This window comes from Lepidochelys kempii, chromosome 1 (assembly GCF_965140265.1).
Source record: "Lepidochelys kempii isolate rLepKem1 chromosome 1, rLepKem1.hap2, whole genome shotgun sequence".
In the NCBI taxonomy this organism is placed as follows: Eukaryota; Metazoa; Chordata; order Testudines; family Cheloniidae; genus Lepidochelys; species Lepidochelys kempii.
Genome location: NC_133256.1, coordinates 248,867,934 through 248,881,798, shown reverse-complemented (window position 1 = coordinate 248,881,798; position 13,865 = coordinate 248,867,934). Strand labels below are relative to the sequence as shown.

At 47.9% G+C, this 13,865-nt stretch overlaps 1 protein-coding gene across 7 annotated transcripts in view; it reads left to right on the top strand.

Moving 5' to 3' along the window:
* HIPK2 (homeodomain interacting protein kinase 2) overlaps positions 1–13,865 on the top strand; it is a 181,730-nt gene that overhangs the window by 150,586 nt on the left and 17,279 nt on the right. For all 7 annotated transcript variants that reach the window (XM_073322961.1, XM_073322967.1, XM_073322985.1 and 4 more), the window contains 3 exons: positions 3,677–3,819; positions 6,081–6,260; positions 12,747–13,028. In XM_073322961.1, the coding sequence (XP_073179062.1) occupies positions 3,677–3,819; positions 6,081–6,260; positions 12,747–13,028 (605 nt within the window). The remainder of the gene's footprint in view (positions 1–3,676; positions 3,820–6,080; positions 6,261–12,746; positions 13,029–13,865) is intronic.

Genomic DNA, 13,865 nt, shown 5'->3' with positions numbered 1-13,865 from the left:
TGCAGCCAATCCCAAAGCAGTGACATGGGATGCTGTGCCGGGCAGTGGCTAGAGGCAAGCGCACGAGCCACTCGGCCTGATTCTGCCTTCAGACGCACCCGTGCAACTCCTCCATTGAAATTGATGGGTGATCTGCATACATATTTGAGGGAAGAATCTAACCCATTATGCTTTAAATACTAGCTCCTACACAGCTTTGGACACTAAGGCTGGGTTTTCAAAGGAGCCCAAAGGAGAATTAGAATAGGATAGTCTAATAGTATAGAATGGAAGAGAATTTCTGTGGAATTTCGGCATCTAACTCCCCTAAGGCTCCAATGCCAGTCAAAAACATGTCTGATTAAGAGGAGGAGTCTGAGCTAGGAAAAATGGCAGGGATTGGTTCACTCGCAGCTCGCCTTTAGATTCTCTTCTGAAGTACTGATCAGAAACTGAGACAGAAGGAGGCAGCACAGAAGAAGAAAACGGCACAATCAGCTGCCCAGTAAATGCCCCACGTGGAAGGCCTCCTGCTATGGAAAGTGTCTCCTTGGGGACTGGATGGCTTAGCTAACTGAGCTGGGGAACATTTTTATCCCTGTCCCCGTTTTGAATTCAGCCCAAGTCAGTAATCACTGAAAGTTTGTTCCTACCGGGAGCTGTTAAATGATCTGTGTGAAATGGGATAACGGTCTCAGTCCAGTTCCCAGCAGTCAAATGTTCATGTTGCAGAAACCACCATCCCAATAGACATCAGCTGCCACCCTTTAGAGGCCTCAACAAAGAAGCTAGGTAAGGAATGTTCCAAAGACGTCCCTAGGGGTGATGGCTCCAGGTCCGGCTGGAGAAACATTAGAGGGTCAGGATGGGGGGAGCTTGCAGTAGCACTGCCTGTGCTATACAGTACCTGTTATGTGGCTAACCGGAGGAGTTCACTCCCCAGGGAGGTCAGCCCAATGCTAAATTCACTTAACGTTTTGTAAGGGTCATTCAAGGAGGTAAGAAGTGATTTTGTCTGTCTTCGAACCCTTGCCCCTATAACTTCATCTGCCATTTGTTCTCACTTGGTGCCCATTAGGTCTTGATTCAAAAATATAGTGTTGTTCGGACAGGGCAGGCTCATAATAGACTGACAGCCCCATTCATGTAGGGGTAGGTGATTAAAGAGTAGGACTGACAAGGCTCTGGTATACTGTGCACCATTGTGTTAAGGCTGTTCTCCGTTCAGTTCGTGACTCGTGTGCAACTTTAGGAAGGAAGGATGAACATTAAAGGGGGCATAAGCAGAAACTATTAGGTTTTAACAAATAAATGATATTGCTTTTATCTACTTTTGTATGTTAATGACTAGCACTAGTGATAATGGCCAATTTCCTCTGCTTATAGAAAGCAGCCCTTCATGAATACCAAGCAGATACCACTGTGACCTCTGTTCTTCAACCATAGGAATTGAGTGATTATCAATAAAAATTGAAATTAGAAATAAATTTGCAATGGGAAGGCAATTACACAAAAAATCTATTGTGTGCTGTGATCTCCTCGAGATCTCACAAGCTAAGTAGGGTTGGACTGGGCCACTGTGGATACGTCTACACTGCAGTTAAAGACCTGCAGCTGCTCTGTGTCAGCTAATTTGGGCTCACAGGACTGTAAAATTGCTATGCAGATATGGCTCAGGCTCTAGCCTGAGCTCTGGGAGCCCACGAGGAGGGAGGGGCCCAGACTCCAGCACGAGCCCAAACATCTACACTGCAATTTCACAAACCCGCAGCCTGAGCCCAAGTCAGCTGACACCGGCCAGCTTCAGTGTTTATTTAATTGCAGTGTAGACAGACTAGGTGTGGATGGGAGTCCCAGGTGCTGAAGAAAATTGATGTTGGTGATCTACTAGATGTTACTTTTCCCTCTGAGTTACTGTTGAACCAATGTTGGAGGGACACTGATTCTGGAAGTGTCACCTTTCAGATGAGTTAAAACCAAGATCTTCACAACTTCCAGTCCTTAAAGATTTCAGAGAACTTTTTAAAGAAAAGATTTGTTAATGCATTTGCTCTGGGCAAATATTAACTTAATAATGCTCACTGAATAATACTTTCCCCCACAAATATTCCGACTGGTTTCAGTGGAACTGCTTGTGGAGTAAAATACAAATATGTATTTGTAGCCTTCCCCCACTCTCCAACCCCGCTCTCCCCGCTCCAGGCTAGACATATCCACTGACTGTCCAGATTGGAGCACCAAAGCCTGCTAGCTGGCAGAACTGTGCTTCCGAACAATTTTCCAGCAAGGTGGCGACTGTCATGCTTTGTATTTCAGCACAGACGGAGTCCTAGCATATTTCTCATTCTCAGATCCCTCAACTCTCCTTTACTGCCTGAGCAAGTCAGTGAAAGTGGGCATTAGTGCTCAGAATCCGCTGTTTTTCAGTCAGTGTGAAAACATGACACTCACACCTTTCATGCATCAGAAATTGTTATTTGTGTAAAGTAACCAGCTGCTTTACACCTGAGTGACTTGCACATACTAAAGCTCCTTTAGCTGAAGTGAATTCAGGGCCAGATTTTGATACTCTTACTCGGGGCTGAATAGCACTTTACTCCATGGAAAGTTCCATTGACGTCAATGAGACAATTTGGAGAATAAAGTAGTACCCATGTCAGTAAGAGGATCACAATCTGGCCCTTAGTCATCAAAAATTTGTTAGGATTAGGCATAAGGAATTGACTCTCTTTTGCCTCTGGTAATATCTGTTTTGAATTTAGTTTTTAAATCTCACATTTTTCCGCCTGTGCTTTAGATGTGAGCTAACTGGAACTAGTGAAGTAGATTTTGTGTGAATAAGCCTATCTGAATCTCATGAAATATCCATTTTTCTACCAGACCTGTTCCACATCACATTCCCTCTTTCCAGTTCAACTAGATCCTTCCTTCATTCTTCTCTGATCCCATCCTCCCGCTCCCCTTACTCTCAGTTCCTTCCCTCCAGCTATCCCTTTTCTTTCTCTCTCCTTCTCTACTGTAAGACTCCTAATACACAACTCCCTCTTTGACCTTTAAATCCCTTTCACTTCTCCCACCAATCCTCCTAGCCCATCCTTTCCCTTTCCTGATCCTCTTGACTCTATATTCTGTTCAGTTCTGTTTGGGGTGGCAAGGAAGAAAATATTTCTGATCTGGCACACACTCTGTTGGCCTTTAGCCAGCTGTTTTGTTTCAGTTTTAGTAGCCTAGGGTGTCCCTAGCTCAGAGGTGACCTAGGTTTTATTAACTAACCCTTAGGAAGCCTGGGAACTAATGAGATTTGAAGACAGCATCCAGCCCAGGAAAATATGCCAGGCCTGCTGAGACCCCAAGATGCATTTCCGCAAAGGCAGAAGGCCTGATAAGGGGAGAGGGAGTGAGTGTGGTGGGGCCTCTGAGCCAAACTGATCTGAAGAACAGAAACAAAAAATTCTGGTTCTAGTTGAAGTTTGGGTTGAGATTCGGGCCAGTTCTCATTTTCCTGTTCCTAACTGTGACTCAGCTGCTGCCTTAAAATATATTAACAGGGATTTCTCTACTCCTTTGTGTGCTCTGTACTGAAAACTATTTTACTGTAGTTTCCTGAAGGCATTAAAACCTCCCTCCTAGGATGGGCTGGCACCAAACCAATGAGTGGTGATGCTTTTTAACCACCAATTTCTCTTCTGTTCAACAGCAGGCCTGGCCCAGCGGGACCCAGCAGATCCTGCTCCCTCCAGCCTGGCAGCAATTGACTGGAGTAGCCGCCCACACCTCAGTCCAGCACGCAACTGTCATACCAGAGACCATGGCAGGGACCCAGCCGCTGGCAGACTGGAGGTAAACCTGGAGTATTGTGTGTATATCTGTGAGACACCCACTATATGTGAATGTCTGTCTGACAGCCTCTGTGTCTGAGTAGTTTCTAATATCCCAGGGTGTCCTTCTGGGCTAACACTGAATGCACAGTGGGCGCAGTCTTTGCCCACACAGTCACTGGACTCCCAGCATCTGACTTGGTTTGGATATTTTGAGTATGAAGGGAACCATCCATCATAAAACCAAATTCAGGTCTAGCCTCTCTTAAGCTGCTCCTTACAGGTCTGTCCTTGTGACACGATAACATCTTACAAGAAAAAAGACATATGCTCCATTCTTGATCCCAGCATCTTCTCCCCGACCATCCGCATCCGTCGTGGCTTGTTTAAAAAGCCAAATAGCCCTATTGTTTTGTGCTGTGTTGTATCCCAGATTCAGTTTGCAGCACTTTTTGCGCTGGTGAAAACTTCCTGAGAGGCAGGATAATTCTGTGGGGGGCGACATCTGTGGAGAGTTATGCAGGAGAGCTTTGGCCTTTGGCAGTCTCGGTGCAGGCCTGGAAAGTGGGTCTTTGGCGTTTTCAGGCAGAGTGGGAATGGAATTCTGGCCGGGTCCTGTCTGTGCTACAGTTGTTTGTGAAATCCTGACCCCTGTCAAAGGATTAGGGATGGAGAGGCACTTCTCAGGCCAATTACTTTGAACCCGTTCATCATGGTGGGCCCTTCCCGAAATTGTTCCATTAATGGTTTATTTCATCTCTCCTGGAACGAGGGATGTAAAAGGTTAACCGGTAAGCGTTAGACTAACCCTTAACTGTTAACCCCAGTGGCCCCGCACCAACCGGAGGGACTCCAGCCAGGTGGCTTTTTTAACCGATATTTACATCCCTACCTGGAACATCTCCAATGATGCTGTGTCTACCTTTGATAGTCTTTCCACTGCCAAGTTGCTCTTGCTACTTCAGAGGTCAGTGTGAGTAGGCACTGAGAGGAGGCAGTAGTGAGGATGGGAGCTGCAATGCAAGGCCTTGAAAGTAAGAGGATTAAAGTGGTGGGTAAATGGGGTATCCTTCAAGGCTCTCGTAAGGCCAAATCCTTTGCCCCTGAAGCAAATTCATATGAGATGTCAGACTGGCAAATCCCCTTGTCATTTTCACCCTTTATACTTTATGAAAACGGGCACTAAAGAGGCGCTAACTCTGCTCTTGTAGTCTCCGAGACAGTCAGTCACAAGCACAGCATAGTTAAGGAGTTTGAAATCTGTCCATCCCCAAAGGAACCTGGTCAGATTGTCACTTGCTCCATTGCTGTGGTTTATTCCACAAATAAGACATCACTACTGTGTCAAAACATCAGTTGCTTTCCCGGATGGTTTCTCAGTGAACAGTTGGTGGGTGGAAGATTTTTGTTTCAGCAGGCTGTCTCCTCTCCTTTTGCCTGTGGGCTGTGCAGATCATCTCTACTTTGAACCTTAGTTGGAAGAGTGCCATACCCAGGTGGTCCAACAGCACTGGTGGGAGATTGCTACTCCACTGTGAGTTGGCATCTCACTCCAAAGTCCTTGTTATACCGCGACCTTAGGGAGTGTCAGCTACCGTTGGGACTCGGAGACTTCTTCTGGCTTCCCTGATAGCCTGATGTGACATCTGAGTTGTGGGGAATTGCTTTTGTGTGTCGCATCTGAAGGAGCTGGAGAAGGTCTTCCTGAAGGACAGAGAGGGGATTGGAGCATGTAGGTGGATACGGTAGGCAGAACAACAAGCTATAGAGAAAAAGCTACCCACGTGGTCAAAGTATGAATGTGTGTGTGTGTTGTTTTTAAGCCTTAGCCACAGGCATACTATTATAGTCGGGTGATAGGATGTATCCTGCCGCAGAGACGGTTTGGTTTGGGACTGAGCTGAGTCCCTTGTTCCTCAGGCAGAGGTGGGGATCGGAGAACTGCAGAGGCAGTGAGGTCAGCACTAGGGGAAAGGGTGACGTGCATCCCTCTCACCTGCCCTCTGATGCCAACACAGGCAATGGCCCTGAGTGGCTCCAGTGGGGGTATGTGTTCTGAATATAAACTAAGGGTTTGCCGCCCCCATCCCTGCGAGAGAATGAAGCAAAGGCCTCTGAAAAACAAAGGGAAGAAAGGGAGAAAAACACCAACCCAAGCTTGATGCCAGGACTGGCATGCCCAAGGTCACATTTAGCTGGAGGCATTTCTGAGGCTAATGAAAGCCTTTTAAGAACTGATACACATTTAAAATGCATTTATCTCCAATTTCCCTCCTCTTGCAGAAACACACATGCTCACGGCAGCCATTATAATCCCATCATGCAACAGCCTGCGCTTTTAGCTAGTCACGTGACTCTTCCTGCAGCTCAGCCCTTGAATGTGGGTGTGGCTCATGTCATGAGGCAACAGCCGACCAGCACCACTTCCTCCAGGAAGAACAAGCAGCACCAGTCATCTACGAGGTAAGTGGCAGGGAGCATAGCGGAAGCCTAAGGACTCCGAGGGCCAAATTCACTCCTGAAGTTGACGGAGCTGCATGCACTGAGGCTAATGGCAATTTTGGTGGAAATAAAGAGAGGGGAGGAAATGCCTTTTTCCCAACAGACACCCTGATTCTTCTCTCATGTGCACCATGTGTAAATCAGGAGGAACTAGTTGTAAGTGAGAGAAGGATCAGGCCCATAGTATTCTGATTCTCCGTATATGTACTGTAGTAGGGTTCTGCTCAGCTTTCCAAGAGAGAGGAGAAGTCATTCAAACAGAAGGGCATGCAACTGTACCTATTTAAATCCATTAAATTGATGTCTTGGCAGAATTAGTGGATATTGAACCACTTAAAAGCCCCGTTGCTTCCACTTCAGTGAATATATATAGAACAGTAGTTATAAATATAGACTGCATGATGAAGTGAGGTGTCATACAATTTTAATGCCCTGTGTTGGGGATGACCACATCACTGTGAGCAGCAGAGCCACAAGTCAATTGTATAAGTCTCCGCAAATTAATGCCAGTCAAAATTCTTATTACCTACCTACCTCCCCCGACAAAAAATTATCTGTATTCTGTTTATGCAATTCAGATGTGCTGATTCAGAATGCCCCAATCCCAACATATCCGCAGACAAAAGGTGTAACCGTCTCCCTCTGTCTGATCTCAATGACACTCCTAAAAGTGGCCACATTTCCTCAACATTGTCATCCCCTCAAAAGGCCACATTTTCAGAAACAATGGACCTACGGCGTGCACCTAGAATATGTCCATTCAAGAGCAAATGGATGATTGCCTATATGCAGGGATAGATCCACTGGTTCAGCTGTGATGCATTCGACACAAAGTGAAGGGCAAAGATAGCCCTAAGCCGCCTGTACTCTTCCCTCATTCTAGACGTGGGCCACTCCCTGGCATACATTAGAGCAGTCTTCTGGCTGCCCTAGCTTATGCTCGTCTACAATGGCCCCAAAGGAATCATGGGGGCGTAAGAACATCTCCTGCGCCAAGGTCTGGGACGGGAGGTGGCATAGGGGCCACTGCAGGAGTTCTGTGCCACCCAAGGATTCTCCTACACAGGGGAATTTGGGGGGGCTGGAGCCATCAGTTTTATGGATGTTTTGTCCTGCAGGAGTGGGGCCAGGTTCTGGCCCATAGCATGCAGTTGCATGAACAAAATGCAAGAATGCATGTGCAATCACCCTCTCGCTCCTGTGGTAATCCGTGTGGGTGGGGCACATTGGCAGGGTGCGTATGTCAAAAGTATACTTTGCTGCCGCTTGTGCTGTAGCTGGTCTGTGGACAGAGAGCTGAGGTCTTTAGGACTGTTAAACCAGCACCTTTAATTAGCACTGATTTTTTCTAAGAAAGAGCAAGAAAGAGAGAGAGATCCAGAAATGGCGTGCTCTTACAGGGTATGTCTACACAGCAAAAAAACACCCGCAACAGCGAGTTTCAGTGCCACCTCAACTGACTCAGACTCTTGCTACTTGGCTAAAAATAGCAATGTAAACGATCCCACTGAGGCTAGACCCTGGGCTCTGAAACCCTGCAATGGGGGAGGGTCTCAGATCCCAGGCTCCAGCCCAAGCAGGAACATCTAAACTGCTATTTTTAGCCCCATGGCACAAGCCTTGTGAAACCAAGTCAGTTGATCTGGGCTCTGAGACTCGCTGCTGCAGGGTTTATTTGATTGTGTAGCTGGACCTACAGAAGGGGAAAAACAAAGGAGCTCACAGCTCTTAGGTGACCAGATTGGGGCCAGAGAAACTACTGAATTCACAACCAGTTCCACTGTACATAAGATGCCAGTATTCAAATCCTTCCTGTTTGTCTGCTCTCTAATGTGTAATGTTTCATTTACTTTGAGAGGATTCCAGCCGTCTTACACCATTCGTAATACAGAACAGAGCCAGTTAAGACCCAGCAAGCCAGTAAAACAGGAAATAGATCACAATACATCTGGACATACAAAGTGTCTCCCCGGGCCCCAGTAATCTGCCACCAGGGCACAAGGCATCTGCATTAGGAAGGAGTCCGACACTCTCAGAGCAGCTGCTTTCCACGGTCCTCTATTTTACGTTATTTGTGATGCTTTTGTATCCAAATGAGGGATATGCTCTTTTCGAGAAGAGGATACTCCATGTTTCTCATTGGTATTCAAAAGGCACTGCAAATGCTACTGTGCAGTCATTTGTTATGCAAAGGAACCTGTATAAGTCAGTGCAGTGTGATATGTCCATAATTTCTTCCCTTTGATACATGCCACCTATTCCTTTTGTTAGCTTTCAGGCCAAACCAAAAACACAGTCAAAAACTGTCTGTAAAATGGAACCAGAACTTTTCTTCTTTGAGTGCTTGCTCATGTCCATATTAAGTGTGTGCTCGCCACATGCATCAGTGCTGGAAGCTTTTCCCTCAGCAGTATCTATAGGGGAACCAGCTCTGGTGCCCTCTGGAGTGGCGCCCGCATGTCGCAGTATAAGGGGCGCTGCCGGCTCCCCGCACCCTCAGTTCCTTCTTGCCGCCAGTGACAGTGCTGGAATGTCTGCTGCTTAGGCTAGCATTGATTCCTTCTCTGTTCTTGTGAGCTTTGAAATCCTGTAAAATGATTTCCCTGGCTTCTATTATCCCCTCCCTGGATCCGGGAGACTGGTATGCTCCCCTCGACTTGAAGGACACATACTTCCACATAGTGATCTTTCAAGGGCACAGACGCTTCCTCCTGTTTATGGTGGGGCCCCAGCACTACCAGTTTGTGGTCCTCTCATTCGGCCTGGCAACAGCACCGAGAGTGTTTAACAAGTGGATGTCGGTGGCAGCGACTTACCTCAGGTGCGGGGGTATTCAGATCTACCCATACCTCAATGACTGTCTCATCAAGGGCAGCTCCAGGTCTCAAGTCCAACGGGATGTTGTGGTGCTTCAGGCCATGTGCCGCTCTCTGGGCCTACTGGTAAACAACAAAAAGTCGACGTTCGTGCCAGTGCAGAGGAGAGAGTTCGTTGGAGTGGTCCTTGACTTGACCAGCGCCAGAGCGTTCCTGCCGCTGGAAAGGTTCCACACGTTGACGAACCTCATCGCATAAGTCTCCACGTGCCCTCTGACTACAGCCAGGGTCTGTCTGCGCCTCCTGGGTCACATGGTAGCATTCACTTACGTGGTCTGCCATGCCAGGCATCGAAAGGGGCCCCCTGCAATAATGGCTGGGGGTGGTCTATTTTCAGTCCAGAGACCCCCTGGAAAAGATCGTTACCATTCCCCAGGTGATACTTACCTCGCTGCAATGGTGGACTGGTGGCAGAACAGTCCTGGAAGGGGTTCCGTTCAACAACCCCCTTCATTCCATCAAGTTGGTGTCGGACGCCTTGGACCTCAGCTGGGATGCACATCTTGGCAACCTCCAGACACAGGGGATGTGGTCCCTGAAGGAGGCAAAGTTGCACGTAAACATCAGAGTGCTCCAAGCAGTCCGGCCAGCGTGCGGAGTTTTCCTGCCCCACCTGTCAGGCAAGGTGGTATGAGTTCTGATGGACAACACAGCCTCTATGTTCTACATCAACAGGCAAAGGGGACCACACTCGTCGGCTCTCTATCAAGAGGCACTCTGCCTATGGGACTTCTGCATCAGCACGAAATCCACTTGGAAGCTTGTCACCTTCCTGGTGTCAAGAATACGCTGGCGGACCAGCTCACCAGGGATTTCTTCTCTCACCACAAGTGGTCGTTCCATCCAGAGGTATCCTGCATTATCTTCCAAAGGTGGGGAACTCCCCAAGTGGACCTGTTCGCCACCAGACAGAACAGGAAATGCCACTGGTTTTGCTCTTGGCAAGGTCTGAGCAAAGGCTCCCTCTCTGATGCCTTCCTCCTGTCATGGTTGTGGGGCCTGATGTACGCATTCCCTCCGATTCCACTCATCAGCAGGGTCCTGGCAAAAATCAAGAGACACAAAACACGGGTCATAATGATCGCCCTGGTGTGGCCTCGCCAACATTGGTTAGGCATGCTCATGAGCTTGTCAGCAGCCCCTCCCTGGCCCCTGCCCAACCTCCCGGACCTGCTGTCACAGGACCCCGGCCAGCTCCTACACCCCAACCTTGAGTCTCTCCACCTTTCGGTATGGATGCTGCGTGGCTGAACCCGGAGGAGTGGACCTGTTCGGAAGGAGTCCAACAGGTCCTCCTGGGGAGTAGGAAGCCCTCAACCAGACTGACTTACCTGGCCAAGTGGACGAGGTTTTCCCGCTGGGCGTCTGAGCGTGGCATCTCTCCTTCGCGTTCTTCTGTACAGGCTGTTCTGGACTACCTGTTCCATTTGAGGAACCAGGGCCTGGCACACTCTTCCATTAGAGTGCATCTAGCAGCCATCTCCACTTTTCACCCGCCGATCCAAGGACAGATGGTGTTTTCCCATGACATGACGGACATATTGTTGAGAGAGCTCGAGAGACTCTTCCCGCAGGTATGGACTCCTGTCCCACAGTGGGATCTTAACTTGGTCCTCTCTAGGCTCACCGGCCCACCCTTTGAGCTGTTGGGTTCCTGCTCCCTTTCCCACCTGTCATGGAAGGTTGCGTTGCTGGTGACAGTGACGTTGGTGAGACAGGTCTCTGAAATTAAAGCCTTGACCTCAGAACCTCTGTACATGGTATTCTTCAAAGATAAGGTTCAGTTGTGGCCCCACCCGGCCTTCCTGCCAAAGGTGGTCTCCACCTTGCATATGAACCAGGACATCTTCCTCCCAGTGTTCTGTCCCAAACCGCACAAGACCAGTGAGGAGAGGCATCTTCATGTCCTGGACATCTGGAGGGCCTTGGCTTTCTACTTAGAACGTACCAAGCCTTTCCAAAAATCGACTCAACTCTTCATTGCTACAGCGGATAGGATGAAGGGTCACCTGGTGTCCTCACAGAGGATTTCCAATTCGATTACCTCATGCATAAAGATCTGTTACAACCTGGTGGGGTTCCGCCACCGCCGATTGTCAGAGCCCCCTCGATGAGAGCACTGGTGTCTTTGGTGGCGTTCCTGGTGCACATCCCTATCCAGGACATCTGTAGAGCTGCAACGTGGTCCTCTGTTCACACGTTTACCACTTATGCCAGCACTCAGCAGGCCAGGGACAATGCTGGGTTCGGCAGAGCTGTGCTGCAATTGACACATCTGTGAACTGCTACGCACCTCCAGGGGTATTGCTTTGGAGTCACCTAATATGGAATGGACATGAACAAGCACTCAAAGAAAAGACAGTTACCTTTTCCGTAAATGGTATTCTTTGAGATGTGTTGCTCATGTCCATTCCATGACCCACTCCCCTTCCCCACTGTCACAGTTTCTGGCAAGAAGGAACAGAGGATGGGGAGAGCCTCAAGCGCCCCTTATACTGCGCCATGCAGGCACCACTCCGGAAGGCGCCAGAGCCGGTCCCCAATGGATACTGCTAAAGGAAAAACTTCCAGCACCGATGCATGTGGCGAGCGCACATACCTAATATGGAATGGACGTGAGCAACGCATCTCGAATAACACCAGTTATGGAAAAGGTAACTGTCTTTTTTTCCTTTGACTCTGAAAATGTTGTGCTGGGGGGAGGGGAAAAAAGGCTTTAGAGAATAATGATGTGGATACTAGAGAATATGCATTCCTTCTTCATTCAAGGTCTTTTTGTTGCCTCCACTCTTTGCCTCCACTGTGTTTAGGGTCCTGATGCAAATGAACCCCCATTTTCCTTATTTACTTTTAGTGCAGGGGATTGAACTAGGAAGATAGAAAGGAGGGAGTTGAGAATATTTCCCCACTAGTGAAGAAAAAACTATTTACTTCTTCCACCCTGCACCCACTGCCTTTGCCACCTCACATCAGAGCCAAATGAAACTGAGAAGGCTGGGCAAAAATTTTCTGTCAAAACTTTTTTTTCTTTTTTTTGGACAGGAAATTGGATTTTCAACTAAACAACAGCTTTTTGTGAAAAATGTCTGCTTTCCATGGGAAAACTTCCAATTTTGGGGGGTTGAAAAACTGAAATATTTTGGATGAAAAACCAAATATTTTGATTTAGAAATGCAGCAGTGGTGCCTCATGTGCCCATTCCCTTCAGTGTGCTGGGATGCTTGTCTGGACTACATCTCCCAGGATGCACCATGGCCAGGCATTCCCATGAGGCAGCATTTCCAAATTGAACTATTTTGGTGTTCAGACTGAATTTTTTTTTAAATTTTTGCCAAAAAAAATCCAACTTTTCCACAGGAAAGAAACCCAAACATTTTTCAGCCAGCTCTAGTGGTGAGTGATGTGAAGCGCTCCCTTCCTCCCTCCCTTGAAGAGGCGAGTACACCAGTTCTGTAGTGTGCCCAGCCCTCACCAACAAAAGAATGTGAGAGAGGTTGACACCAGGACTCTAAAGCCAGTAATACCTGAGCAATCCAAGCTTTGACCAACTGATCGTTTTTGTCATTTTCAGAAACGTGTCCACATATGAGGTTTCGTCCTCTCAGGCCATCAGCTCCCCTCAGCGATCGAAACGCGTGAAGGAGAACACGCCCCCTCGCTGTGCCATGGTGCACAACAGCCCGGCCTGCAGCACTTCTGTCACGTGTGGGTGGGGAGACGTGGCTTCCAGCACCACGCGGGAGCGACAGCGGCAGACGATAATCATTCCTGACACACCCAGCCCTGCAGTCAGTGTCATCACTATCAGCAGTGACACAGATGAAGAAGAAGAACAGAAACATGCACCCACCAGGTGAGCAGTGATTCTGTACCCCATCGGGAAACTCCACAGAGTCTTAGGAAATAGGCTTGGAATTCAAAGACCACCTAGACAATCTAGTCCATTGGTACACAATCTGTGCTGTGTGGGCCAACAATGGCATGGAAAGCAATTCCTGGCAGTCGCCCTAAAGAAACACTCTGACAGGAAAGTTAGCAGGGTCCAGTGGTGAGAGTGCTAACCTGGGGCTCAGGCGAGCGGGGTTCAATTCCCTGCTCTGCCATAGACTTCCTGTGTGACCGTGGGCAATTTACGTGATCCTTTGTGCCTCAGTTACTCCATCCATAAAATGGAGATAATACTTCCTTACCTCACAGGGATGTTGTGAGAAGAAATATATTAAAGCCTGTGAGGTGCTCAGATATTAAGGTAATAGGGGCTATATAAATATCTAAGATAGGTTCATAGAACAAAGCAGTGAGGAATTGGGGTTGGGAGAGCAGATAGTTCAAGATCAGATCTCTCTTTTTAGGTTATCCATAGAATGAAAAGGTCAGAGAATATCCTATCTAGTCCAGTCCTCAGCCTCTGTCAAGAAGGCTACCACACTATTACTTCCATGTACAGTGCTTCTCCTAACTTAGTGTTGAAAAACTCGAATGATTATGTCATGAATACCTCATTAGGTGAAATAAATTGTGAGAAGTATCTGTCCAATTCTCATTAGTGGTCATATCACAAAAAATATCACCACTTTTAGAACAAATTGGCACCTGTAGCGAAGAGAAACTCACCAGCGCGGCGCCTCCTGCTGGTCATCCTGGGAATTAGCTCTTTTCCAGCATCAGAGCGCCCTCTGCTGGCTGGTGG